The 25,577-nt window shown below is 49.0% G+C and overlaps 2 protein-coding genes across 12 annotated transcripts in view; one reads left to right on the top strand and one right to left on the bottom strand.

The window, feature by feature from the left end:
• Positions 1-25,577, bottom strand: part of STIM1 (stromal interaction molecule 1) — a 102,067-nt gene that overhangs the window by 3,219 nt on the left and 73,271 nt on the right. For 3 of the 11 annotated variants that reach the window (XM_069808748.1, XM_069808750.1, XM_069808749.1), the window contains exons 8-13: positions 20,949-21,126; positions 16,712-16,879; positions 15,460-15,560; positions 14,767-15,002; positions 12,669-12,749; positions 9,188-9,587 (exon numbers count right to left, since the gene is read on the bottom strand). In XM_069808748.1, coding sequence (XP_069664849.1) covers positions 9,188-9,587; positions 12,669-12,749; positions 14,767-15,002; positions 15,460-15,560; positions 16,712-16,879; positions 20,949-21,126 — 1,164 coding nt within the window. Of the gene's footprint in view, positions 1-9,187; positions 9,588-12,668; positions 12,750-14,766; positions 15,003-15,459; positions 15,561-16,711; positions 16,880-18,638; positions 19,597-20,948; positions 21,127-25,577 lie in introns of those variants that run through there. The other 8 variants (XM_069808753.1, XM_069808754.1, XM_069808755.1 and 5 more) reach the window with 7 other exon arrangements.
• FHIP1B (FHF complex subunit HOOK interacting protein 1B) overlaps positions 1-25,577 on the top strand; it is a 421,115-nt gene that overhangs the window by 338,861 nt on the left and 56,677 nt on the right. The gene's annotated exons all lie outside the window — the stretch shown is intronic.

The following is a 25,577-nucleotide window of genomic DNA, read 5'->3' as shown; positions in this document are numbered from 1 at the left end:
AGAGGAGAGAGAGGTCGTTAGTGCCGCCGGCCCCGCGGCCCCGGGACGCGCGCCCTAGCCCGCACACACACAGATGCAGTGGCTGAGGGTGGCCGGCAGGCAGGGCGATGCAGGGGAACCCCCTCGGAGGCAGCCCCGTCCCGCACCGGTGGCTTGTGGCGAGGCCCCGGGGAGCAGGAGCGGGGCGGATGCTTGTCCCGCTCCTGCCGCCTCGCCCGCCGGTTCGGATCCTCCGTACCAGTGCCAGCAGGACGACCGCGGTGGGCACCCCCGGGGATGAGGGGGGCTCGTCCAGCCCAGTGCCAGCACACGAGGCAAAGCCACCCACCACTGCAGGCAGGCAGGGCTGCCCGCTGCCTCCCCCCGCAAGCGCAGCCCCTCTGCCCAGCACAGGTTCAGCACCCTGGGGAGCTGGAAGGAAGCACTGTACGTGGAAGCAGAACCAGAGGGATCGAGGCCCCAATCCACGAGGCAGCGGCAAGCACTCAGCCCCGAGCTCGTGGGTCCAGAGGCACCGGCCGCGGCTCCGGTGGCTGTCAGGGGCCCTCCGCCAGGCACAGCAGGGCTGGCCGGCCGCCGCTGGGCTCTGCTCAGAGCCGGCAGCTCCCTCCCACTCCCTGAAAAACAACCCTGCCAGCCCACTTCTTTCCCATGGATCCCAGCAGGAGCTGGGCCAGGGAGCTCACAGCATTGCATAGCTCACCCTGACCCCCAGAGAACTGGTGCAGCTGCGAGAGCCGATGCCCTTCCAGCTGCAGGACTAGGGGCAACTTCATCAGAGGGTTCCTCTGCGCTTGCTCAGCTCACATCTGTGTGTGTGTGCGCATGCCCGCTTCGCCCCTCCGAGCCACGAGGCTGCAGCCTGACCACAGCCCCTGGACAGAAAGCACCAGACCAACTGTTTCCCCTTTTTCCTGGGTCAGCTGGTGCAAACCTCTAATCCCGGAGAGAGGAATTAGAGGTTCGGCTTTCCCGCGCGAAGCCATGCCCGAGCGCGTGCTCCTGACACGCAGCTGCCTGTGGTCACTGCCTGCAGACCCTCTGCTGCACAGCAGTTTGTGCCCCCAGCATGGTGCCTACTTGTGACTGCAAGTGGCATTAGAGCGTTGCTGCGCCAGCCCGAGGAGCTCCCAGATCCTTTCTGAAGCGGAGAGTGGGAGGTAGGAGGAGGGGAGAAATGGAAAATCACAGCTTACAACTTCCAGCCGGGATCACCCAGGTGGGTGCAATGCTGCTGTACCCGACATCCCCACGGTCCCTGCCGAAACCTGCTCGCGTGCCCATGCAGCCGGACAAAGAGCTACACTGCTCTCGCTACCACCTACTTCAACGCTGGCCTCAAGACTCGGACGCCGCACGGCCATCCCTCCTGCCTGGGAGGGCAAGCACAGGCAGGGAGGGATGGGGGCTGCAAGGGGGGTTCAGGCACGGTCTGCACCAGCTGGAAGCAAGTAGTACAGGATGGGAAAGGTGAATGGAGAGAAAAGGAGCAAAGAGGAGGAGAAGCGAAAGGGTGTGAGAAGAGACAGGAGGTGCTCAACAGTTCCTCGGCCCCTGCCACCCCCATGCTCTCCGCTCCCAGCGCAGACCTCCCCACGCAGCTGAGCCCCAGGACGTGGGTCACTGTGCCCTGCTGAGCCCTGCCACGCTCAGCACCAAACCCGCCCGGCACAGCGTGTGAAGAGCGCCTAGTTCCTCTTTTACGATACCAGCGTAAATAACATTGGAGTTTGGAGGCAGCAAAAGAGAGGCAAGACGAGAGAAGATACCCTCACTACCGAGCTGGTATATAAGGAGACTTCCAGGCGGTGTTGGGTGGATGCTCAGGAAAAGTGGCTGCAGCAACAGAGCACAAAGTCACCCAGTACAACGGCACTAGCGCAAGGTGCTTATAAAAGGCAGGAAAGATTCTCCTCAGATCACTGCCCTTCATAATGGTAACAAGGGTATTTTTTAAACAAAACCCACTGAATAAACTTGGGCCCTCGTTTAACAGCTCCATAGGAATATACGGAGGAAAGGGGTATTAAAAAACCTCGTGGATGGTTAGGATACAGCCCAAGATCCACTGTGAGAGCCCAGCTGTGGAGACTGTCTCATCTCTTATTTTAACAAGAAGAAAATAGCCCCAGGCATTGCTGGAATAGTCCTTGCCTTTCACACACACACAACTGAGCCCATCTGACATCCGAGCGATGGAGAGCTGCATCCTCAAGGTTAGCAGCAGGCAGGGGAGAACAGGAACTGAACAATTTGGATGGTGTGAAATCCCCAGCTATTCTGAGTGAGCATCTTGGAGGCCATCCAAGGAAGACAACTGCGATGAAACACACCGTATGGAGCCACGGGAGCTCCCAATTCCCCAGCGCCACCAGCAGATACTGTGGCTCTGCAGAAGGTCACCGTCACAGCTCATGATCCACAGCTTTCACTGGGATAACTGGGGCAGTCAGCTTTGGGAACAGCAGCATCAATAAAAAAAACTTGATGGGGCTGAACATGAGAGTATTTCAGAGCTATCTTCTGAAAGGTGGACACCAATGGCACCCACACAACCTGGGGGGCTCGAGACCTCAGGCTGCTGCTAGTAAACGAAGAAGAAAGATGTAACTGTAATCACAACTCAACTCCTTTCCTTTAAGAAAGTTAGGAGTCTCAGGCTCTTCCTGAACATTTCTTGTGCACGTTGGTGCTTAACACACCTGCAAAGGGGCAATTTCTCCTGGGGAATTTCTGCCAGGCCACTCGTTGTGTCGCCTCTCTCAAGAAAGGGTGGCAGAAGCCATTGCATGCAGGTGCTGAGCTGCTGTCAAGAGAGATGCTGCAAGGGTGAGCCAGTGCTGAACACGTGCTTTCAGAGGTTTATTTCCTCCATGAATACCTGGAAAGTGTCCCCTTTCCACGAAAACAAAGCAGACTTTGGCCACCCGGTTTGGCACCAGCCCTGCTGACCGATGCCGAGCAAGGGAAGGCAGCAGCCGGTGTGTCCTCCCAGCCGGTGCTCGGTCCCAGCACACCGAGGAGAGGGAGCGATGCTACTGCAGAAGCTGCATCTTCCGAGCTGCCCGTGGGCTGCCCGTCCTGCTGCCCACGCACCTGCTGCTCACTGCTCGCTGCAGAGTTCAGTTCAGGGGAAAAGGCTCCATCCAGACTCTCTGCTCAGCCACTGCCATACGGGCACACGGGTGAGGCAGCACGGGAAGGCAGCCGGGCAATACCTTGGCCTGGAAACGATGCTGACCTGAGGCAGGACTATGGGTAGGCAGGACCACCTCCAGGCAGCGCAGGCAGGTCCGCAGCACCCACTCCAGACTCATTCTGGCTGATCCCGTCAGGCTGGTGTGCCGCTATGGCAGGGTTGGACCACCGCTTCCCCAAGGACCACCTCCCTAAGGAATACTGTGCAAGAGCTGAGCACCTGCTGCTCAAGTTCACCCGACAGAGTGGCTGAGCATCGTGCGGATGCAGCGCACCCTGGCCAGTGAAGGCAGGTTTAGATGGTAACGCCTGCTTGCTTGAAATTCAACATTGTAGCTCCACGGAGGAATATTCTTTTCTGGTAAAAATCACCCCAACCCTTCTACTGGCTGCCATAATCACAAAGGTATCTGAGTGGGGGTCAGTGAAAAGAAATCCTTTAAAAAAAAACAAACCCTGAGGCAATACCAAATACAGCAAAAAAATATTTTTTTTAACTGAGGTGACTTAAAAAGCAACTTATTTGTGAAGAAGGTGAGTTTTCTCCCTGCTGAGATCTGCAAATGCCTGTTAGCTTAGAGGCCATCCAGCACGCCTCACCCCCTCTGTCACAGGGTCCTGCAGAGTTTTAAATCCAGAGGAGACAAAAGCAATCCTGTGGCTACAGCAGCGTGTGGAGAAAATGACGACAGCAGATGGAGAAACATCCTCCGGTCCAGGAGGATTTTCTTCCCCCAAGCGCAGACACTGGGAACCTGATCCTGATCCTCGGACAGCTGGTCCCGCACCCTGGGGAGATGGAGGCGAAACGCTGCCTCTGGCTGATGCCGGTGTGCAGCATGGCTGCCACATCTCCTCCTCGGACCACTCTCACCGCAGCTAAGGGTCCCTGGGCATCAAGGGGTTAGTGGTCAGTTTGCGGGGGTCCACCTCCCCATTGCAGGCATGGCTGTTGCCACTGTTCCCTGGGGATGCTCTGCCCTGGCACAGATGGCTGGCACCACTCTGGGTGCTACCTTGGTCCAACCTTGTTGGACCACAATTTTTTCTCCCTGGGCTTGCCGGCTTGCTGTCCAGAGGGGGACTGAAGGAGCTGATAGGGGGAAACAGCCTATGAGCACACACTTTTCACATATCCCAATGGTGCTGAGCTAACCCATTTTATTCATAATCTATCCAGCTGTAACTCAGGAATATATTCCCAAAGGGTAGAGGCAAGACACTGTGACTGCTGACACCAGCACACCAAGTGGCACATCAGCAGTGGGCAGCAGAGAAGACCCCCAGCAGCAGCAGCCCCCACGCTGCTCTGCGAAGCTGCAGTTCAGCCCACGGCAGCCGAGACGCGGGCACGATGTGCCAGCACACAGCAGAGCACTCACCACGCCAGGGATGACCCAAGGGGTCAGCTGGGCCATTAACTCCGCCAACAGCCTTTGGACCAGGACATTCGGGCACATGCCGAGACAGACCTCCTGCATCCCCATGGGCACGGACTGATTTTTAGAGCTGAACACCAGCAGCTGGAAACTTTTGCTGGGACTTTCTACCCCAAACGATCCTTTCTGGCGGTTCCCACAAGTAAGTGTGTGACAGGGGAGGTGTGTGTCCATGGGGACATGACTCCCTGGCATGCATGCCGGCTTTGCCAGAGAAACCAAGGAGGAGGGGATGCTCCTGAGCCCAGTGTCAGGATAAGAGGGGAGGAAAGACCATTGCCAGAATATTGCCGGTCATCTTGGGCAAGGCTCAGCCAAGAAGGGCTGGCCTATATCCTGTTAATTTTCATGAGGCTTATGCTCCTGAATTGATATGGCACATTTTCAAGAGGAAACGCTGGCCCGGGACACAGCGAGCCTTGATGGAAGCAGGGGAAGGTGCCTTCAGAGAAAGCGCTTCTGCGATGCAGCAGGAAATACCGGACGCTCATCCCTCCTGAAAACCTCAGACCACCAAGTGAACATGAAAATACCTGGGAGCCTCATTTAAGACAGCATGTTCCTCAATCCCAGCCGCACTGCCGCGGCATTCACTTCTTTCTTTTCAGTGTAGCTGGGCACACTTACAATCTATGAAGACCGAAGCCGATGGCATTCACCTATGTGAAGGCAGGATGTGCGCACTGCTGCTGCTTTATCTGCTTTCACCTGCACTTCCTACCGTGCCACTCCCAAGAATCTGCAACGACCGCCGTGAACGAGAGAGGATGAGCAAATGGGAATGGACTGACTTTGCAAACAAAAGAAGCATAGCGCAAAGCATGGAGTAAAGAAAGACTGGTAGTGGTGGAGAAAGAGGGGAGAGGGCAGGATGATGATACAAAATAAATATTTATTTTTCCTCATCTTTGCAGCCCATTGAATGATTTCTCCTGGTGGGCTCCTGCTGTCTGCACAATCCAGGACATGGGCTGTAGGAAAGCTTAGGAGTGGCTCAAGGGCGTCTGACACTAAAGCAGGGCTTGGTCTACCAGCCTCATACAGACCTTGCTGCCTCTACCACTCCCTGCCCTTTACTGAGAGCACCCATAACTGCAAGGCTATACGTTATATACCTAGCTAGCATGTGGCACCAGGGCAGCAAAGGCTTCCCCTAAGGCAAAATGAAATTTTCTGTACAGCTTAGTTATTCTGCTGTGCTCCGCGTGGCACAGTCAGAGGCTTAGTAACAGCCTCTACAATGCAAATCCAACAGTCATTTCTTCCCTTCCATTCTGTAAGAGCTGTGAATTACTCTTTTCACTGGATTACTGACACTCTCCTTTTGCTTTGGCTGCCACCTCCCTTCCCCATTGGAAAAGGGCCACCAGCATGGGGATTTGGTCCTACACTCCCATCTCCATCAGGTTTATCCATGGGTACCACTTGAAGCAGGCACTGGCAGCAGCAACCTCTGTGCACACAGCACCCTCCAACCCCTCTCCCCCCAAGGGACACCCAGTCCACTTCATTAACATTAAAAAACACACATCAGCCTTCAAAATCAGAACAGCTCTGACCTTATTTGCACCGGATCCTCTGAAGCCAATTGCAAAAGAGAAGCAAACAGTGAGGAGTTCATGAAAGCAATTCACCGGCCACGCGCTGGCCTTGCCTGGAGAGAAGGTCCCTACCAGGTTAACCCCCAGCAGACTTTAGCACCGTACACAGCTTGCAGGGAGAGAAGAGATCCCCGAGCCCTTCTCTGGGGGAACGGCTCGTTTGAGACGATTTCTCTTGCGAGGTCTCGCCAACATTGGCATCTGCTGGATATGAGAGGCTAAAGCGATCCAGCAGCCCAAAGTACTCAAGGTAGCACTCTCCTCCTACCAAGGGAGCCAGGAGCCAGGAATTTTTTGGGTTCCGTTCTTGTCCTTGGCAATGACTCCCTGGAAGGCCTTTCTCAGCCTTAGCTTCCCCATCTGTTCTGCTTGCCTCTTTGGGAGGCTGTGGAGCTCGAGGGATGTAAGTAAAGGCCTCCAAGACTGGTTATATAAAAAGGAAAGAGCAATACATTGGCTTGTGCTGTGGCATGCCCTCGTGGCAATATTTTTAAAGAGATGCATCTAAGCGGCATCTGCTAACGATGCAGTTTGACAAAAAATTAAAAGCAACAAAGCAAGAACACATTTGGGCACCCAATTCTTCATTTCTGTTTTCTGCAATGAACAGAAAATGAATGAGCATGGATTTTGGAGTCATCTGCTATTGTGTAGCTGAAGCAAATCTTATGTGAGAAGTTCTTACTCTGCAAAACTCCATTGCTAAATCAATTATCCTGCATCAACAGGTGGTTTTTGTTGTGGGAACAGGGAGAAAACAGTCCTATCTTCCACTGAACGGTGGCCAATTACGTTCTGACAAACTACTAAGTGCCCATGGGGAATAAGGAGAAGACCCCAGTTATTCTCTCCTAATGACCTCTCAGCATCATTGTCTTTTCTAATGGGGATCCCAAAGTCACACTACATTTCCCTCTGCCACTCTCAGGGGAGTCTACAGGTTTGAGACTTCAACCTGGTCAGCAATTAAGTGTATCACAGGTCTCAGCTGAAAAAAAAAAAAAAAAAATCATGTTTATACAGCTATTTTTGAAACAGTACATCAGCCTTCGAGCTCCCAGGACAAGCCCTCCTTTCTACAGAGACAAGAAGGTCGATGGTAAACAGGGACTGTGCAATGTTACCAGAAGCATTCCCAGCTTTTATCAGTCAAACTGGGACAGCTGCAACTGAACTCAAATTGGCAGTAATTAATCTAAATTTTAATCATGCTGCTTCTCGTAATCCCAAAGCAAACATTACTAAATTAACCAAGACGTTGCTCTTTAATTGTCCATTGTGGAGCAGGTGCAGTAATTTCCCCCTGCCCCAATACTCCAGAATCCATAATCTGCCTGGGGCTGCTCAGGGCTTTACATGTGCTGCTTCTTGCAGCCTGGGCTCAGGGATGCTCTGGTCCAGCGGGCAGCCCGCAGGCAGCCTGGCTTTGAGACACACAAGTTAGCAAGGGGGTGAGACATCCAAAACAGAGACTGTGTAAATGATGTCAGGAGAGAACCTACGGCTGAGGGCAAAGGTACCTACAGATAAAGGAATAATGGTACAACGTGCTGGGACAAATGAAGATGTGGTGACTTGGAATGTTGTCCTGCCTGGATAAATAAACATGAAAGGACATCATCCCCATCGACTTCCTCACTGAGAGACTTCCAGCCTTTTCCCTAATGCTGTGGATAAGGAGACTATTTTTAATTTTACCAAGGAGAAAACGCAGAACAGAGAGATGAAATGACTTGGCCACAGTCAGAGGCAGCTCCCCGGCAGGGCAGGAGGACAGGACTCCCCTGATGGCCCATCAAAGCCCTTCCACCATCTGCTTCAGCGCCGACACCTCCACACCAAGTGCCTGCGATGCCCCTGAACCAGAGACCACGCAAACCAGACTCGCCACTCACCCCTTAGCCGAGGGTTTAAATCAAGCATCTGAATGGACGCAGTCTCAAACCGCACTCTGGAGCTGGGTCCATCCACGACCCACGTGGGGTGAGGACATCCAATGACTGCTGCCTGTGGACCTTGTTTGGAAGAAAGCCACCCCAGGCCGCCCAAGCAACATGATCCTCTGCTGGGGCTACAGAACATTTCTGAAATGGGGACGGTTGCCGGAGGCCCCCTCGCAGCACCCCAGTTAGAGCAGACAGGATTCCCACATCTATGGCCCACCCAGTCCTTCGCCTTTCTAATGCCGGCAGGGTGAATCAGCAGAGGTCAGGGATTTAGGGATGTGGATGACAACTAGCCCCTTGGATCCTATCATACATAGGTCTCCAAAGAACCGTCGCTCACCAGCTGTTACTACTGAAAGTGACCAAGTTAAAGCCAGTGATCCAGCATAAGAAGCACCAACTCCCTCCTCATTATTCAGACATTCCTTAGCCAAAACACAATCATGCTTCATCCCCTAGCAAAACAGAGGTTGAGAGACACTCTGAAACATGGAATTCCTAAATCCTGCTTTTTGCCATCTCTTAAAAACAGCACGAATTTCAAACCCTTCAGCAGCACCAACTACTATCTCACAGTATCTACCCATCATGTTTCCTTTGCAATTCGCTTGTGAAGACCCCAAATAAGTCAAGGCTTCAAATAAGGTCAGTGTTTGTTTGATTAGTTGTGTTACCTTTGTTCTCACAGGTGCATTACCCAAGACTGACTTATTTAGAGATAACCGATTGCCCAGGAATTCTCATTTGCTTAGCTACAGTTAAACAACAGCACCTCCATGGTTTATGCACCTGCTGAGTTCACAGATATGGGAATGGACCATGGAGCACTCCTTAGAGGGTCCACCGGCATGGGAGAGCGGTTGAAGAAACAAACGTGGATAAATAATGAAATAAAGGCCCAAAAGGAAAGGGCACAAGGAATCTAGGAGAAAGAGCACCCAAGCAAGCATCAGCTCTGAGACACAGCAGGCAAGAGGGAGCTAGAAAAGAAACAGCAATATACCCAAAGCTTTCAGTGCGACAGCGAACTCCAGAGGTGACATCAGGAGGGGGTAGATCAGGGATGGAGTCCATCTGAAGGAAATAAGAGGAGGTGGTGTGATGGTAATAGATAGGGTGGACATGGCAAGCAGGAGCAGATGCAGTGGTGGTGGATGAGGAGCAAGAGGTGGAAGAGGTGGTGGTGGCAGCAGATGGTGGGCTGGTGCTGGGAAGGTCGGAACTGAAAGACTGTCCAGAGGAGAGGCTGTGCATTCGACGGAGAGAGACTCTGCCTGCCCAGTAATGGGCAGGTTGGCCCGACTCATTCTGGCCTTGCACGTAACTTTCTACCAACCTCTGAGATCCATGGGCGTGCTGTGGGTCCACCAGGCGCTGACGAACTGTGCTGGGCAAGGCAGGAGCTGTAATGAGAGAAAGGGGAGAATGCTGAAGGCAGCACATCAAATCAGCGAGGAGGCAACGCAATAAAACTGCCACCCACAGCCAGGACTACGCACCGCAGCACCATGCTTTCTGTCACCGGGACACTTGCTCGGACCACTGCAGCCATCCCACCTTGTGCTATAAGTTACCCTGGTTTAATGCAGATGAGCATTAAGCTGGTGCTACTGCTTAACATGCTAGATTAATGCCCAGCCCATGAAAAACTCTGTTTGCCATTCCTGATATAGGTGCTTTCTGAACACCTTATCTGATCATCTTGCTTGAAGCAGAAACTGGCTGCATGATTCATCCTACCCAACTTTACATCAGAGCTACCACCCAGGCTCCCTTTATAGTAAACGTGAACAAGTCAGTACTTTCAGGGCATGATTCATTTCATCCCAACGCAGACATCCAAATCGCTCAGATGCTTCATGCTCTGGCACTTCTATTTCCCTACACAGCCTAAAAAAAGGAGCCTCCGGTGATCAGTTCAAATGTAGGCACCTAAAGCCAGCGAGGTGAGCTCCATTCCCGGAGCTCGGCTCTGCTCCTGCTTCCAGCATCATTGTGCTGGTGCAACTCCTGGAGCAAGGCGCAGGAATGCAGGACAGAAAGCAGGGTTGCGAAGTACAGCTGCACTTTGTGTTCAGGCACAGGACAGCCTCTATGAAGATGCAGAAACCTCCCAGCTGTGTACCCTTCTGCAGGGCAGAACAGCCGGGACACGTGACAGGTGTATAGTAACTATGATATTAATTGGGTAGGCACAGGCTTTCGTCATCAGTCCACGCCTGAAATTATAGCTCTGGTCCAAAAGTGGTATCATCTGTTTCCAGTCTGTTTGATAATTAGCTCACTGATCAAAGAGACACTCGATTTGAAAAATATTTTTCTGTAATTGCAAATTCATCTTGGTTTAGAGAAACAAATTGGACTGCCTCCTTCAGTGCACCGTCACCAGCTAATTAACAGCTTTTAAAGATCATAATGATCTTTCTGGCCACATAGTCTTTCCTGTCAGGTAACAGAGGCCAGAGAGGTCGGCCAGTTCTCTCTGCACCAAGCCTACGCTACCCCTGTACCACACCTACACACTGAGCCGGAACCAGGGAGTCACCATTAGAAAGGCAGAGGGAGGCACCTTCATCTACATGGAGATTTCTGCACGCTCATCTCCATCAGGCAGAGCATTACACATGGAAAACTAAGGATCCACTCAGCTGTATCGCCATCCTGCAGACAACCAGACTGGTTGTATTTAACCCACTAGCTGTAATTTCCATACAAGATGTTCCTTCTTTTGCAGGAGATAAGGTGTTCAGGATTGTTCAGGATTTCTTATATACATAAGAAATAAATGTAAAAATGGGTTAAAAAGGTGAACAGACAGGAAAGCTAAGAAATGGAGTAGAAGGAGAGCTCCTTCGGGAATCGAAGAACCAGCAAATCACTGCTATAAAAACATACAGCGAGGAAACACGAGTCTCCTGCAGCTCAACTGACAGCAACAACTTAGGTACTGAAGCATCACTGCTGGGACGTATTTCAAGTGGAAGAAGGAACAAGCAAGAATAATTCAGTCAACTTTGCTGTTTCCACATCCCCAAGGTTAATCACAGTTTCTCTCGCAGGGTCCCACCGCTCAGGTTTGCTACTTCTTGCTTTACTACACTGTCCATCTACGAACCTTTCTTTTGCTGGAGCTCTTTATACGATCCACTTTCTATTTCAAGATTTTTTTTTTTTCTCTCAAGAGCTCCAGAGCTGAAATTAAGTGAAATCGAGTCACACGGAGTCAAGGTGGAAAAAAACCCCTTGCTCTGGTGGGGACTGCAGAAAAGTGATCAGAGGAGGTGAGGGTGAGAGTGTTAATGGGCAGAACTGGAGGCTGTTCCAGCTCCCCTGCTGTGCATTTGCAGCAGCAACTGCTGCTAACTAAGGCAGCACAGACAGGAATAGCACAGCTGATCCCTACTTGCCTGCTGCTGGCAGGGATACAGTTTAGGAGTCTCAGTTTGGAGGGCTAACAGGGATCCAAGCTCTACAGAATAATTAACGGGGGGATTATGGGTTTCTGCTACAGATTTCTTTTTCTCTTGGGCCATGCTTTCTTCCCTAAGGGGTTTGTTGGGTTTTTTTTCCTGGCATTCTATTCCTCATTTACCAACTTGACACCTTACCCCTTTGCGTTCTCCTTTTGCACAATTTACCCTGCTATAAAAGCACTGGACCAAAGGCTGAGACCTCACCTTGCACAGCCACAGCAGCCCCTCACATCCCACGAAGACCATCTCACTCCAGACACTGCACATGTTTTATCAACATTAGCCAAATAACCTGCTCATCATCCTGAGGAAGACCACCACCACGCAAGCCCTAACCAACACCAGTGTACAGCCTGGCTTGCTGCTGCACGTGCTTGTCCTCCTCCATCCCACAACAGCTAGCGTTCAGCAGCGCTCCGTGAAGGGAACGCTTCCAGCCAAAAACAGGAGGCTCGGCGTCTCTGGGGCTGAGCATGCTGTCCCCACAGCCCCAGCATCAGGGCACCAGGGGACAGATTAGCATAATAAGTGGCATTGCTCAATTTATTTAAGGATACTGAGGGAAGAAAGGCATGGCAGTCGGCAGCAGCCCCCACAGGGAAGGATTGGGGTCAGCCTCAGCTGGCAGCGGAGGGGCTGCAAGCAAAGCCTGTGCAAAGAAAGAGGTGGGATGGGAAAGGGAACGTTATCACCTCCTCCTGGCCTAGCCTGAATCCTTAATCTCCACCTCAGGGGTAAAAACAAGTAAAATCAACCCTCCAGATTTCATAACTGGATTTTTTTAAAAAAAGCAAAACCCAAGAGCACATGGGAACTACAGCGAACTGTGATTCTTCTTCATCCCACCAGACTCTTCCCCGGGGTTAGTAAAGATACTGATGACTCAGTGAAGAGAGGCAGATTCATTAGTTTTCTGTGCCAGAAAGTGGGAAAATTTGTGTATGTATTTTAGTCCAGAAAAAGGGCAGAGGGTAGAACAAAAAATTAAAATATAATTGAAGAGAACCAAACCAGGGTATTTCCAGAGGGACTGATCCTCCGAGGACAGAGACGAGCGGTCACTGAACCTGCGCCCGAAAAGCCAGGCTGCATCTGGGATGGGCCAACCAGGTGTGAATGGGAGAGAGAAAAATGTGATTTACCATAAGAATCATCATGGGCAGTCAGCAACAACCCCAACACGTCTGGGGAGGAAAATCTCTGCACTTCTCTCCTGAAGCAGTTTTTGTACACAGAGAAAGAAAAATCCTCTAGGGAAAGGCAAACGCTCCCTTGCTTTGGGAACTTGGATGCCCAGTGCTTGCTACGTGGAGTTATCACCCACAGGGATGCAGATCAGTGCTGTGGCACGCAGGCAGGCAGGCTCGCCGCTGATCACTGGACTGACGGGAACTGCAAGTGCGCACTGCAAGAATCTCACTCGAGGTGTCCCAAGCAAGGCACAAAGAAGCTGAGGCTTAAAATCTCAGATAAAGGCTCATGCCTCATACAGCTCACATCCTCCAGAGACTGTGCTTCAGGTGTTACTTAGGGCTTTTCTTCAGACATCCCTCTCTCATTAATACCTCACTTGCGTCTTTGCAACTGTTTTATTGGAGCTGTCTAGCTTGGTTTCTAATGGTAACTGATAATCACAAAGACTAGTAGGACACCATTATCTGTTTGAGGCTTTAAACCTTCCCTATGCACACCCAATCCCATAAACTGCTAGCTCCAACCCTTGTGTTTGCTGAGGCCTGGAAACATGCACATACCCAGTTCCTCCTGCCTTACCATCCTGCAAGCTACCCAAATCCTCAGTGCTCTGCCTTCATCGTCCTGAGCCTGACCTCAGCACTCACCTCCAGACCGTCACAACATCTAACCAGAGCCCAAGACCACGAGGCGAGGATGGCAATGGCACGTACAGGCATCTCCTGCAGCGCACACTGCCAACCCCAACACTCTTCTGTTCCTCTTCCCCACCTTCTACCCAGTTAAATAGACTTTTGATGAAGTCTTCACTAGAAAGTGACCCGAATCAGACTTAACTAAAAAGACTGCTGCAGCTAACGCTGTCGGCACGGGCTCCCCTCTCCCAGATTGAGCTCAGAAAGCTGTGCTCCAGCCACGTGCTGCTCCCTGTGCCACCCAGACCACTGTGGCGGAGTGTCTGGAACTGCTCCTCAGTTCTCCCATTCTCTTGTGCAATAGCTAGAGATAGGAAACTGTATTTGGAAAGTGCATTTTTGAGAGAAGCAAGACCGAATCTGGGTCAGTTTAACATGGGAACAGTAGCCAGGACTGATTCACAAACCTTTCATGGAGAAGGAGACAACCTTGACTTAATCCAAGAGCTCAGCAATTGAGAGAGTAACAGGCACAGGGTGACTCAAGTTCAGTCCCTTCCTCTGAGAGATCTGGGCTCATGAGAGCAGAATCGTCCACCCTCCCTTTCCAGCAGCCCCATTCCTCCCTACAGGAGTCGATGCACTTTGTATACAAACAGTCACTGCTAAAGAGGGAGTGAACACCCACCTTGGTGACTACAAGACATGCATAGGAGATGGGGCATTGAGGTTTCAGTCTTTGCTCCAGGAAATGTTTAACAGGTCGTTACAGGTAGGCAGCATCACCACAGCAGACTGCTCCTCCCCATACAGAATGGCAGGAGGTGCAAGTCCAAAGCCGTGCTTGAGGAGCGGGTTTCTTCAGGTCCTTTTATGTCCTGAACAAGTGTTCTAGTTACAGGGACGTCAGGAAAATGTACTTTGTTTTCCTCTCTCACTTCTGTGGGTCTAGCCCATGCCTTTGGTTTTTTTTTTGTAAATGCTTAAATTCAGTGAGTTGAACGCAACAGCATACATATGATTAAATGATGACTAATAACATCTACAAATTACTAGTTCTGCTGGAATTAACAGGCTCCAAGCAACCCCAGCAGTGGTGGTCTAGCACTTATGGACATTCCTGACCCTTAACAACTAACAATTTGTCTTTGGTCATTTAAACTTTAACTTAGATACCTTAATTCCTCCTAACATATTTGAACTACTGTTCCATGTCCGCCCTATGCTGCGGCACCCAGCAGATGCAGACTCACCACACGTAGCTAACACAGACTACGTACATTGTATGGACATGGGAGACACGATCTCTTCATCCAAATCGTCCACATCATCAGTCATGATGAAGTGTGAGGGGTTAGGCCGCGGAGTGCCCATCCAGCTGGGGTCAATGTTAAGGGCTGATGCCAGGGTGTGGATGCCCGGGTTGTTGACGATCTGGAAGCCGCAGAGCAGCTCTATCTGCTGCCAGCGATGCAGGCGCTCCCGCAGCGCAGCCGTCACTTCGCTCAGCGCTTGCCTGGAAGCAAGGTTCAAGCAAGGAAAAATGTGGGGAGTGAAGGAAAAAGACACCATAAATTGTCTGAAACAGGGAGTCTAGTGGTTCAGCTTTGTATCCTAATACTTGAGACATCTTTCATTCCACTTTCAGGAGTACAGGAATTAAAAAAAACCAGCAACAACTGAAATATCCAGGGATAATCGCTTAAGAATACTGTGATCCCCCAATTGCTCATTTTGACAGGACTTTTAATTGCTCTGGATAACTGCGATTTCTTGTTTCACAGAGATAAAATTAAAAGGTTACTGACTAAAAGAAGCAAGTCCAATCCCAGCTAACTAAAGTAAAGAGAACAAAAGTTCAGCAAAATGAGACCAAGAGCACCTGTACAGGCTACAGTATGCTTGTGCCTGTAATAGGAAGAGGGGTGAAAAAGGCAGGCAGAAATAAGGGAAGATAATAAGTAGATACTCACTTTGCAGTTAAGATTTTATGATCAACATCATCTAGAGATGAGCTGTGAGCAACATGAAATGTTCCAAACAGGGTGTTTCGCTTCTTTTTGATTTTTTCAGCCTGGAACATCAACAGAAAAAGGTCACAGGAAGAAGACAACCTTATGTTTCCTCCAGGACAAGAACATCCTGGATGGGCTGAGACAGAAATAGTCCCTGCAGCTGTTTGCACACATGTAAATAGTGTGAATCGGGTTTTTACTGAAGGATGTTATTCTTCCTAGCATGGTGGGTGAGGAATTCACCAGCAGTGACTAAGAAGGTTGGGGGTTTCATGCTCCTCCTTGGCCCTTGTGATTTCCAAAGAGTCAGAGAACTGAACCAGCTACTTCATACAGCAAATGGCTCTGTCATAAAGCCTTGTTTTGTCTTTCCCATGAGTAAACTATCAGAGAAACACTGTTAATGCCCTAGGGTTGTTGGTTTGGGGAGGTTTTTGTTTTGGGGTTTGTTTTTTTGCCTTCCTGTTGTGGCACAGTGTATACTCAAAATTAAAGTTGCCACACACAGCTCTTTGGTTCACAGATCTAGTGGCAGTAACTTGAGACTTACAAAAGACAAACCAAGGATGTAGACACAAGAACTGACACAGCAAAAGGAAAACCATTGAAATGTTAAAATGTTCAGAATAAAAAAATATTAAGGCAGACAAATTTTTCTATGCTGCCAGCTCTGACTGCTGTGTACGTCCAGAGAGACAAATACATGTTTCGACAGCTTCCCTGCAGCTCATCACTTTTTGGTTGGCACAGAAAATTTGAAACAACTGAGAATACAGAAATGATTCATCACTACAGATTGCACGCATGTTAGAAATTTTGTTGCCTGTGCATGTAAATCACCTGAAGCAGGGATTATACTTAATAGGTACAAAACCTTCTGCTTACTGACTACCCACAGTGCTGTCGCACAGGCAGCAATTCATACTCTGCACATTCCCAGGGCTCCAGCCTACTGAAGACAGGCTAACGCAGCTGACGGGCATGCCCAGGTCAGGGCCTGCCATGCCCTGAGAGGCGATCGCTTATTATCATTTTCAGCCCCTACTTACATCTCTATGAAGGTTTGTGCTGCACTTTAAAAAAAGCAAATTTAAGGCATTAAAAGGCAAATAAAGGAGGTGCAGAGAAACCAACTCTGCAGGTTTCATTCCCCAAACCTTTTCCCGTGGCTGCGAGGGGAAGACCCGGGACAAGATGCTGAAATTCTCACCCCTTCCTTGGCCACCAGCAGCTGCTTCTCCGCATTCTGTTTCTTGATGTTGTAGTACTGGACCTCCACCTCGTGGGTCAGCTGGAGCCACTTCTGCAGGGCCTCGGGCGCAGCCCAGCTGCAGTGGGACTCCAGCTCCTTCTCAGCGTTCTTGAGTGCCATCCGCACCTGGGGGAGAACCGGCCGGCGTGGCGTTGCAGCAGCGGCAGGGAGAGCCTGCCCTCCCACAAGGTCATCCCAGCCACTGGCCGCCACCCCGGTGCTTTTAAGATACCAGAAAAAAGGAAGGAAAAAAAAAAAAAAGACTCCACGCAACTTAATCTTACTCATGACAGAAGCAAAAGTCATCAGGAGGAGAGGTGGCATCCTGGTACTGCGGGCAAGTGAGAGAGAGGAGTGCAACAGGAAAGCCATCCAACAGGGCAAGGCTGCCGCTCGGATGACCAGAACACCCTACGGTGCTCTCCTTTCATCCTAAAGGTGAGCTCCTTCCTCAAAAATTTCCAACCATCGCGATGCTGTCCTGCCTTAGCACCTCAGCTATCAGGGAGGGTAAGTTCATCACTGACATGGTCTACCCCTTCACGTCAGCTCTTCTACCTCACAACAGCATAAACTGCAGGTAAACCCTCCAGAGCTGACAACACGATGCACGAATTAGTTAAAAGAGAATTAGACTTTAGGTAAGGATATTCAGGGTGCTTATCGTAGCCTCTAGAAATCTCTGCAAAGTTCGCTGCCTGCCTGCAGGTCTGTGAAACTCACAGATTATCCTCCTGAGGCAGAATCGCTGACAACGCTGCACAGGCAATCGCTTTTTCTCACTGCAGCTACTGAGCCAAACAGAGGGAGCTTGTCAAGAGACAACTTTCACACTGGAGCAAGATGATAAAAATATTTAGACACAAAACATGTGCTGCTTGGTCAGGAAAAGAAGTAACACGTCTGGAATCAGCAGTTTCTGTAGCTTTCTGGGGGACTCTCCTTCCACCCCAGCTCAGTCTCCTCCACACACCATCGGTCTGGTCTCCTCCACACACTTACTTATCTTGCTGGAGAAGGGAACGATTACAAAATTAGAAGAAAGTGGGTGACAAGCAAGTTGAAGACACCAAAACCTTACATAAAAGTATGTGGTGCTAGAGACCATCAATAATTAACACTTCTCTTCCATTACACGTGATGTGGAGAGACTTTAATAAACCTGAAGTCTAACACAAGCCCTGCAAGAAGTTAACATGTCCCACACCAGAGAAACCAAAGGATGGCAACTGCAGCTCAGAGCTGCTGCAATCCAGGGACAGCACAACAGTCGTGGACTGGACTACTCTCCAACCACAGCACTTCAAACCTCAGGAGGGGTATACGTGGTTATACACTCTACAACAGACTTTCTTGCTGTTAAAATAAAAGCCAACCCTAAGCACCTTCAAGAGCTTTCACTGCCTCAAAAACGCTGGCCCACCAATGCAGACCTTCTCCCAACAGAGTTGGAGCTGGGAGGAAAGGTCCAGCTACAGCACGGCCAGCTACGCAGTCAGGGCTGCGCACGTGTCACTGGGATGATGCCTAGATGATGTCTGTCCTATTTTCTCTTTCTATTCTTTAGGGCTCAGGTCTAAGAAATGCAGAGGCAGTGGGAGTATCCAGCGACCTGCTCAGGCTCCGCACCAATGCCTGGTGCACGCTTCCCAATGCCCAAAACACTCTTCCCACAACTGTGTTTACACCCACCCTTGCCTGGTACCAGTGCCTCTCCGTTTCCCACACAGCACAGCCACAAGCGGACTGAAGATAAGCATTTTTTTAAAAAATTGCTCAAACTTGGATCTTTTCCCTCAACGTGTTATTTAACTCAGTCACGTCTCACCAAGTCTGGCATAGGCGTAATTTCTAGTGAGCCAAAAGCAGCAGGTCACACACACGATACTTTGAAAATCCATATTTTATCCAGGAGGACATTTGCACAGTCCATCTAGAAGTAGCCAGGAGGCACCGTACAGAAGAGGTCAACTACTTGTATCACTTATGTGTGATTTAGTCTCGTTGAGCATAACATTGCCTAAATCATTCAAAAAGTTACAAATTCAGAATCGCAGACCCCAGGAAGGCCTATTTTTTCCCCTCTGACACCAGCAGCACTGGGCACTGCTCCCACCCCAGGCAAAACTCTGACCGCGATCCGCAAGCATCTGGGATTTAGGAATACGGGAAATCTGCCACTAGGTATTTGGGGTAGAGGAGTGCTCAAAACATTTACAGGAACAACACTTTTATGGAATGGTGGAAAAGGGAAGCGGTGCAGAACAACAGCCAAGGACCAGTGGCTGAGATGAGCCATCATACAGCAGTGTCCAAAACACAAACCCTCTTGGTTCTGCAGGGGCATCAGTATCAATAGGAGTCACTTAGTGTGTCTACATTCTCCTGTCAAGATTTCTAAGACCCCATTTTGACCACAAAGAGCAACAATTTATAAAGCGAGGAATGCCCTCTGGGTCTGCAGCCACAGCTGGGTCCACGGTCTGGGGGAAGATGACCTAACGAGGAGAGAGGATCGGTATGAACAACCCAGTATGGGAGAGTCCCATCCCAGAAATACACTGCTTCTCCATCTCATAAGCCTGACTCCAGTAGGAGCTTCCAAACCCTCCAGTATCATTTTAGTGATAAGAATCAACTGGTGCAAAAGGTCTTGTTTTAATATTCCCTGGGACCCCAGAATATCTTAAAATCGAATGAGTTTTACGGTCAGTGGGAGTGAGTGGTTAATGTTGTCCGTGGTCTACAGCTCACTGGGATGGTGATCGTGTTATAATCACACAGTGTGGGTCAGGTGGGTAAAACCAATACTCACCCTGTCAATGCATCCCTCCCGAAGGCCTCTAAGAAACAACAGAGCGGTTAAGTCACCTCTGGCTTTCTGGGTTTCTTCACAAATGTAAAGTGGAGAGGGAAGTGGAATGGATGAGACCGTGCCTTCTCCAAAAGCCAGGAGCAGGTCGGGTACAAGGGCTCAGGGTTACAAGAGGAAGGCTACACATCCTTATTTAATGGCCCACAATACAAAATGACTGAATTTCCGTGTGCATGAGTACGGATGTCCCAATGCGTGTCCTGAAACGGAGCTCAGTAACTTTGTGGAGAGGCTGGATGACAAGTTAGGAGGAATTATGCTGGATCACGAGAGCAAAGCTGGTAACAGGTGCCTGCAGATGTCTGGGCAGTAGGTATTCCAAGCAGGAAGGAAATTTGCTGTTTGCTGACTATTTGCATACCTAGACTGCACTGCCTCATAGTTCCCTGGTTACCTGATGGCCCAGGACACTTGCTTCCCCCCTGTCAGTGGAAACCCTAGATTCTTGCCTCATTTTCTTCTGCATCCTCCGTGGTGGCATAAAAGCCTGCACATAGTCAGGTTGGGAGGATATGCTGATCGCCTCATAAAAGCCTACACATAGTCAGGTTGGGAGGATATGCTGATTGCCTCAGAATATCCATGGTACTCGCTTGGCTCATGCAATTCTGGCTCACACAATTTCAGTTTAAATTGGTAATATACCAAACATGTTTCTTTTTTGCCAGCAGCAGCATTATACACAATATTCTTCCCAGGCCTACGTTGCAAGATATAACTTGGGGACATATTTTCCTGCTAGTCTGAATTTAAAACTAATCTTTTTGAGAACTGCATATGAACTCTAACTTTGCTGTACAGATTCTAACCTAGTGCTAAATTTCCTTGGAAGGAAATTTCTCTTGTACACCTCTCTGATCCACAAGAAAACATGGTAAGAACAACCAAACTCATTATAAATTCTCCTAAAACCATGAACAGATACAAATTAAAAAAGAAAGAGCTTATGGTTTGGAGTGGGAGTTAGAAGTCATCAGAGGGTGCAGCTACAGGTCAAGTTCAATACCTCTCCTTCTGCATGGCAAGCTGGGATGATATGTGTGGTGGCAGCACATGGCTCTTGAGACAGCACCTGCCCGGTCCCTGCTACCCAACACACAAGCAGCACTGTTATCTGTATGGGGGATGTGTAACGTGGAGTAGCAGAATAAATACTTGGACCTTTTCCTCCACAAAGGGGAGTGGAAAAGCAAAAGTGGAAGAGCATTATAAGCAGAACATCACTGGATTTCTCAGAAGGATGAAGCAGAGTGAGGAACTGCCTACTGTTCTTGCTGGCATGTCTCATACATAAGTGCATCCATCTGGCTGAACCCTTACCTGCTCCAGTTCTTGCTCAGCGTATTTCTGCCTGCTCAGTTCATTCTCTGTGCCCTCCCGCAGTTCTCGGAGCCGATGTGCCTCCTGCTTGGCAATGCTGATCTCGTCTTGCAGTTTCTTCTCTAGGTGCACCTTCTCCACCTCCACAGAGCGATGCTCCTCCTGAGCTTTCTGCAGTCTGCAACACACAGAGACCAAGAGCCCAATGCTGTGTGTGTTGGGCTATCTGTACACAGCTGAAGGAGTCCACAATGCAAGGGCTGGCCAGCCACAATCTAGACCAGCCCTGCTCTTATTTACTCTATGTTGATGTCAACAGAAATCTGTACCTGGAGAATCAAGGAGAAAGTTCACCATGCCCAGGAAGAAATTAAATTGTCAACTCCACAGTCTCAACTTCATTTCATTTTGAAACATTCAGTACGTATTTTCTTAATTTTCCACAGCAGATCAAGATTTCCTTTAATAAGCCTCCAATTAATTTGAATTTTCAGTGTTTTTACAAAAGTGAAGACCTTTGGCTTTAAAAAAAAAAAAAAAGGAGGGGAAGATCTGCCTGAGCAGGTATGACCACCCAAACAGGATGTCTTTGTCTTCCCCTTGCAAAACCTTCAAATTTAGACAGGTCTTAATCTTGCCTGGAAGTTATTGTTTTTCTGCATGACAGAATTAAATCAGTAGGAATTATATATGGCAACAAAAAGTAATAACAGATTACTTGTACCCATTCAGGAAGGTTTGCCCATTCAGCCTGGGAAGCCTCAGCCCTCTGAAAGAGACACCACCGCAGCCACAGCCAGATGTTTCAGGGTTTCTATGATGTTTGCATTTCAGGGGAGTTGCACTAGTGTAAACGTAATCCTCACAGAAGTTCAGTGAAACTGAATTAGCATCAAGAATGAACCTGGCCCATGCAGGACTGAGCTGTCCCGAAAAGGGGTGGCAAAACCTCTAATGCCAGCAGTGCCTCTTTTAAATACAGTCCCAAACCCATGTACTTCTAGAGACACAGTGATTCCCAAGTAAAAGGGGAAAAAAAAGATTTGGCAAATACTCAGTTGCAATGAAATGAAGAGTTTCACTTCATAATGAAGGTTCTGAAAAATCATGTTGAACAAGTACTACCAATGAAAGAAATAAGAGTATTAAAGGGCTTCTTGCAAGAACCAGCCTAATGATTCAAATGAAAAATACCTTTTGGGTTTTTTTTAAATGGTGGCAACAATTAAACCCTGGATCAAATTTCTGAGGAATGTGGTACGTCCATCTTTGGAAAACTTCAAATCAAGATGTGATGAGTTTCCAGAACATGTACTTCAGCTATTGGATTGAGCACAATGAAGTGCTGTGGCTTACACCATCAGAAACCAGGTGCATCAATTTAACAGTCCCACCTTTTAAACTTGAACTTCTCTTTCAAAAGTCTCAGTTATCACAGTTTGAGATAAGTCAATAAAAGTTGGACAAACCCATACTGTATGAGCAGCAGAGGCAATGCTATTTTTAACCCAGACCAAACTGAGGAAAATCCTGTTTTCTGCCATGAGAAGCAAAGCTCTGTTCCCTCCCCACCCAAACCAGCTCCTTCTCCCTGCATGCACCTCCTGCCCTGCCCATGCAGCTTCTCTATGGATTGGTGGGATCTTGGATAAAGTGCTGATCTAAACTGAAGCTACCAGCAACGTTTGTGAGGTTAGCAAGGCATCAGCTTAACCAGCAAAACCAGTAGTGGCTTACAGCAGATAGATTTTCAGTGACCAAGTAAAACTATCTATAAAATGGAAAGAAAAAAACCCACCCTAAAACCCCAAATAGAATCATCTTAGCCAGAAATAAGTATTTCAAGGTCATAAAATCTTCTCCCACTCAAGATCATCAACATCCAAACTGGAGAGCAAACCAACGGAGCAATATGCAGAAGAGACAGAGGAGAGGGGACAGCAAGGTCTGGCTCTGGTTGTGCTGTACCTCGGCTGTAAATGACAAATAACACATCTCAGGAGGGCACTCCTGGGCTCCCCAAGCAGCTCCTGCTCATCCCAGACCAGCTGGGGACTAATAAAAAGGGAAAAACTGATCCTCAGTCACTACAAATGCTGCTCCCTGCAGCACATGCAGAGGTGTCCATCTTCCAGCCCTGTATCGTATGTAGGACAACACTTGGTTGTGCTTTTGGTGACGGGGGATGGAGCACAGCCCGCGCGCAGACTCGCGGCAGGGACCCATGGCCACCTTTCGGGTCAAGAGTGAAGCTGCTCGCTGTCCCAGCCAAGGGCTCCTCTTCCTCAGGCTCCTCCTTGGCATGCAGAGGGCCAATTGAAACAGATTGGACATGCTGGACTCTCATCAGCCATGATGTTGGCTCTCTTCTTGGAAAAGGCTCATTTTCAATTTACAGCTCTGTTGAGAAACTAAATTGGTTTTCTTCCCAATTTAAAGAGACTCTTGCCAAGACATTCCAAGTTTTTAGATAAACCCACGCTCCCTGCCCTGTGCATCAGTGCTAAAGCTCTTCCATACTAGGGCTGTAAGAATCCCAATCCACCAAAATATCTCTGTTTAAAGGAGAAAAAACCCCCATACTATGACGCAGAAGACAGAAGGAATTTTATCCTTAAGATAATTCTCAAAGGCACTCTAATATTGTATTCTCCCTTACTATCATTTTTTTCCTGACAGCTGAGCCCGTATTTTCTTATATTGGTTATAGACAAAAACACATTTTGTCTGTGCGTTCCTGTTCAAACCCAGTTGATTGAGCCACACTGGTTTCACATGCACTGAGCTCCACAAGATGACAAAATGCCTTCAGAGCTGCACCTGTAATGAGGGCAAGAAATCAAGGTCCATCTGGGGCTTCACAATTCAGGAGCAGATCTTCAATACAATCAGAAGATCTTCAATACAGATCTTCATACAATCTCCAGTCATCAGTAGGATGTTCTAAGACATGAACTTTTTTATCTTAATGGGTCATTTAATTAACTGGAAAGTGTCACTGTTGAAGGATATTAATTTTAAAGATGAACAAAAAATGGCTTTTTCAATCTTCCCTTCTCAACTCTTCAAGAGCTTATCAGAGTTGTTCATCAAATAACAGCGCTAGCAGTTGGTAGGCAACTGGAAAGGCATCACATGCCTTACAGAGGTCTGTTCAGCACTGAATTTCAATGAGCCAGAACAGGAGGTTACTTCAAGCTCTAGAAAAGAAGTTTCTGAGTAGGACTTCAGAACAAGTCCATGGGAACTGTTGCTGTTGGTCGTTTTTGCCGTTTCTACAGTGGCTGAGGACCACAGCTGAACCTTGCTGGGGCTCAAGCATGAAGAAGCGAAGGCGTATTCCCCACTTCAGAGGAGAATTAGATCAATCCTCTGCCAAGAGGCCCCACATGGTCCAGGAATTCACCTCCCACTTCTTGAGTTCCCCCTCAGTGCCCTCTGCAGAGGACAAGCCCTCCCAGCTGCACATCCTGCAGAAACATCACAAGCTGCTCTGGGTTAAGACTCAAGCTATGCTTAGTATACATGGTTTTGTGTTTCTTCCTATCTGGCTTTAGAGCATTAGTTGAACCTCCCAGGCACATCTACTTGTTTACATGGCTCTGCCCTCAGCAGCAGATCCCAAGGTCGTTCCCCACACAGCACATTCACAGCAGCCAGCATTTGGATCTCTGGTGTGACCTGCTCTTCGGTGACACCCAGCAGAGACCCCCTGCCCTGGACGCTCTGATGCTTTGGGGGATGGACCGTGAGAAGGAATTGCCCTGTCCTTCTGGCTGTAGAAAAGAATAATCTTTTTCTTTGGGGTATGTCCAATCTGTAATGTAAAATTACACAAAGCTTTGTGAAACCAGCTGTGGATTAGAGCCAGTTCCTTGTAGGCAGAGGAGAAATGTACTTGATTCTATCTCTATGCCAAAAAAAAGCAGGTCACGTATCCACATTACTGCCGGGGAACATGCCCAGTTTGGCACCATCACCTTGGTACTTTCTCAAGTGTTCGCCCTCCACATAGACACCAACTGATGCGATCGAACTCGAAGAAGAAAGCCTTTCAAACAATGCCCACGTGTGGGACAATTCCCTGAAGGCTGTCATGAGCACATAGGTAAGAAATCAGGCTGCAGTCTCATAGCTATGTTGTATAGTTTCCAAAGACTCGGCTGTTTGCAAAAGTCCTCGGGATCCTGGTGTTTGCACAGGTTGCTTGTCACACCACCCATGAGTGACCAGCACATGTACCTGGGGCCGGGCTCCGCTTTCAGAGAAGCTGCTGGGAACATAGCCGTCAGCTTATATGGCAGCCAAATTAAGGTTTGTCCTCCAAAATTACACTTAAAGCTAATGAAAAATAGTTACAGTTCAAGACTATCATGCTCTGTTGTTCGCTAAATCTGTCCTTAAAAAATATCTTACCGTCAAACACCCCCCCTGGTTTGTCATTAACAGTCCTGAATGCTCTTTTCTTTCCTAGAAGACTCCTGTGTCTGCAGAGGACCTCTTTTGCAGCATGTTCTCCAATAAGCAGTTTTACTGGAACCACTGCAGTAATTTCTGTGAGTAGAGGTCACATCCCTGTGGCTACAGTACTTTGCCAAAGTGCCTAGAGTTCTGATACTTGTATTTAAT

The sequence above is a fragment of the Haliaeetus albicilla genome, chromosome 20 (assembly GCF_947461875.1).
Source record: "Haliaeetus albicilla chromosome 20, bHalAlb1.1, whole genome shotgun sequence".
Taxonomy (NCBI): domain Eukaryota; kingdom Metazoa; phylum Chordata; class Aves; order Accipitriformes; family Accipitridae; genus Haliaeetus; species Haliaeetus albicilla.
This window is presented reverse-complemented; position numbering and strand designations above follow the sequence as displayed.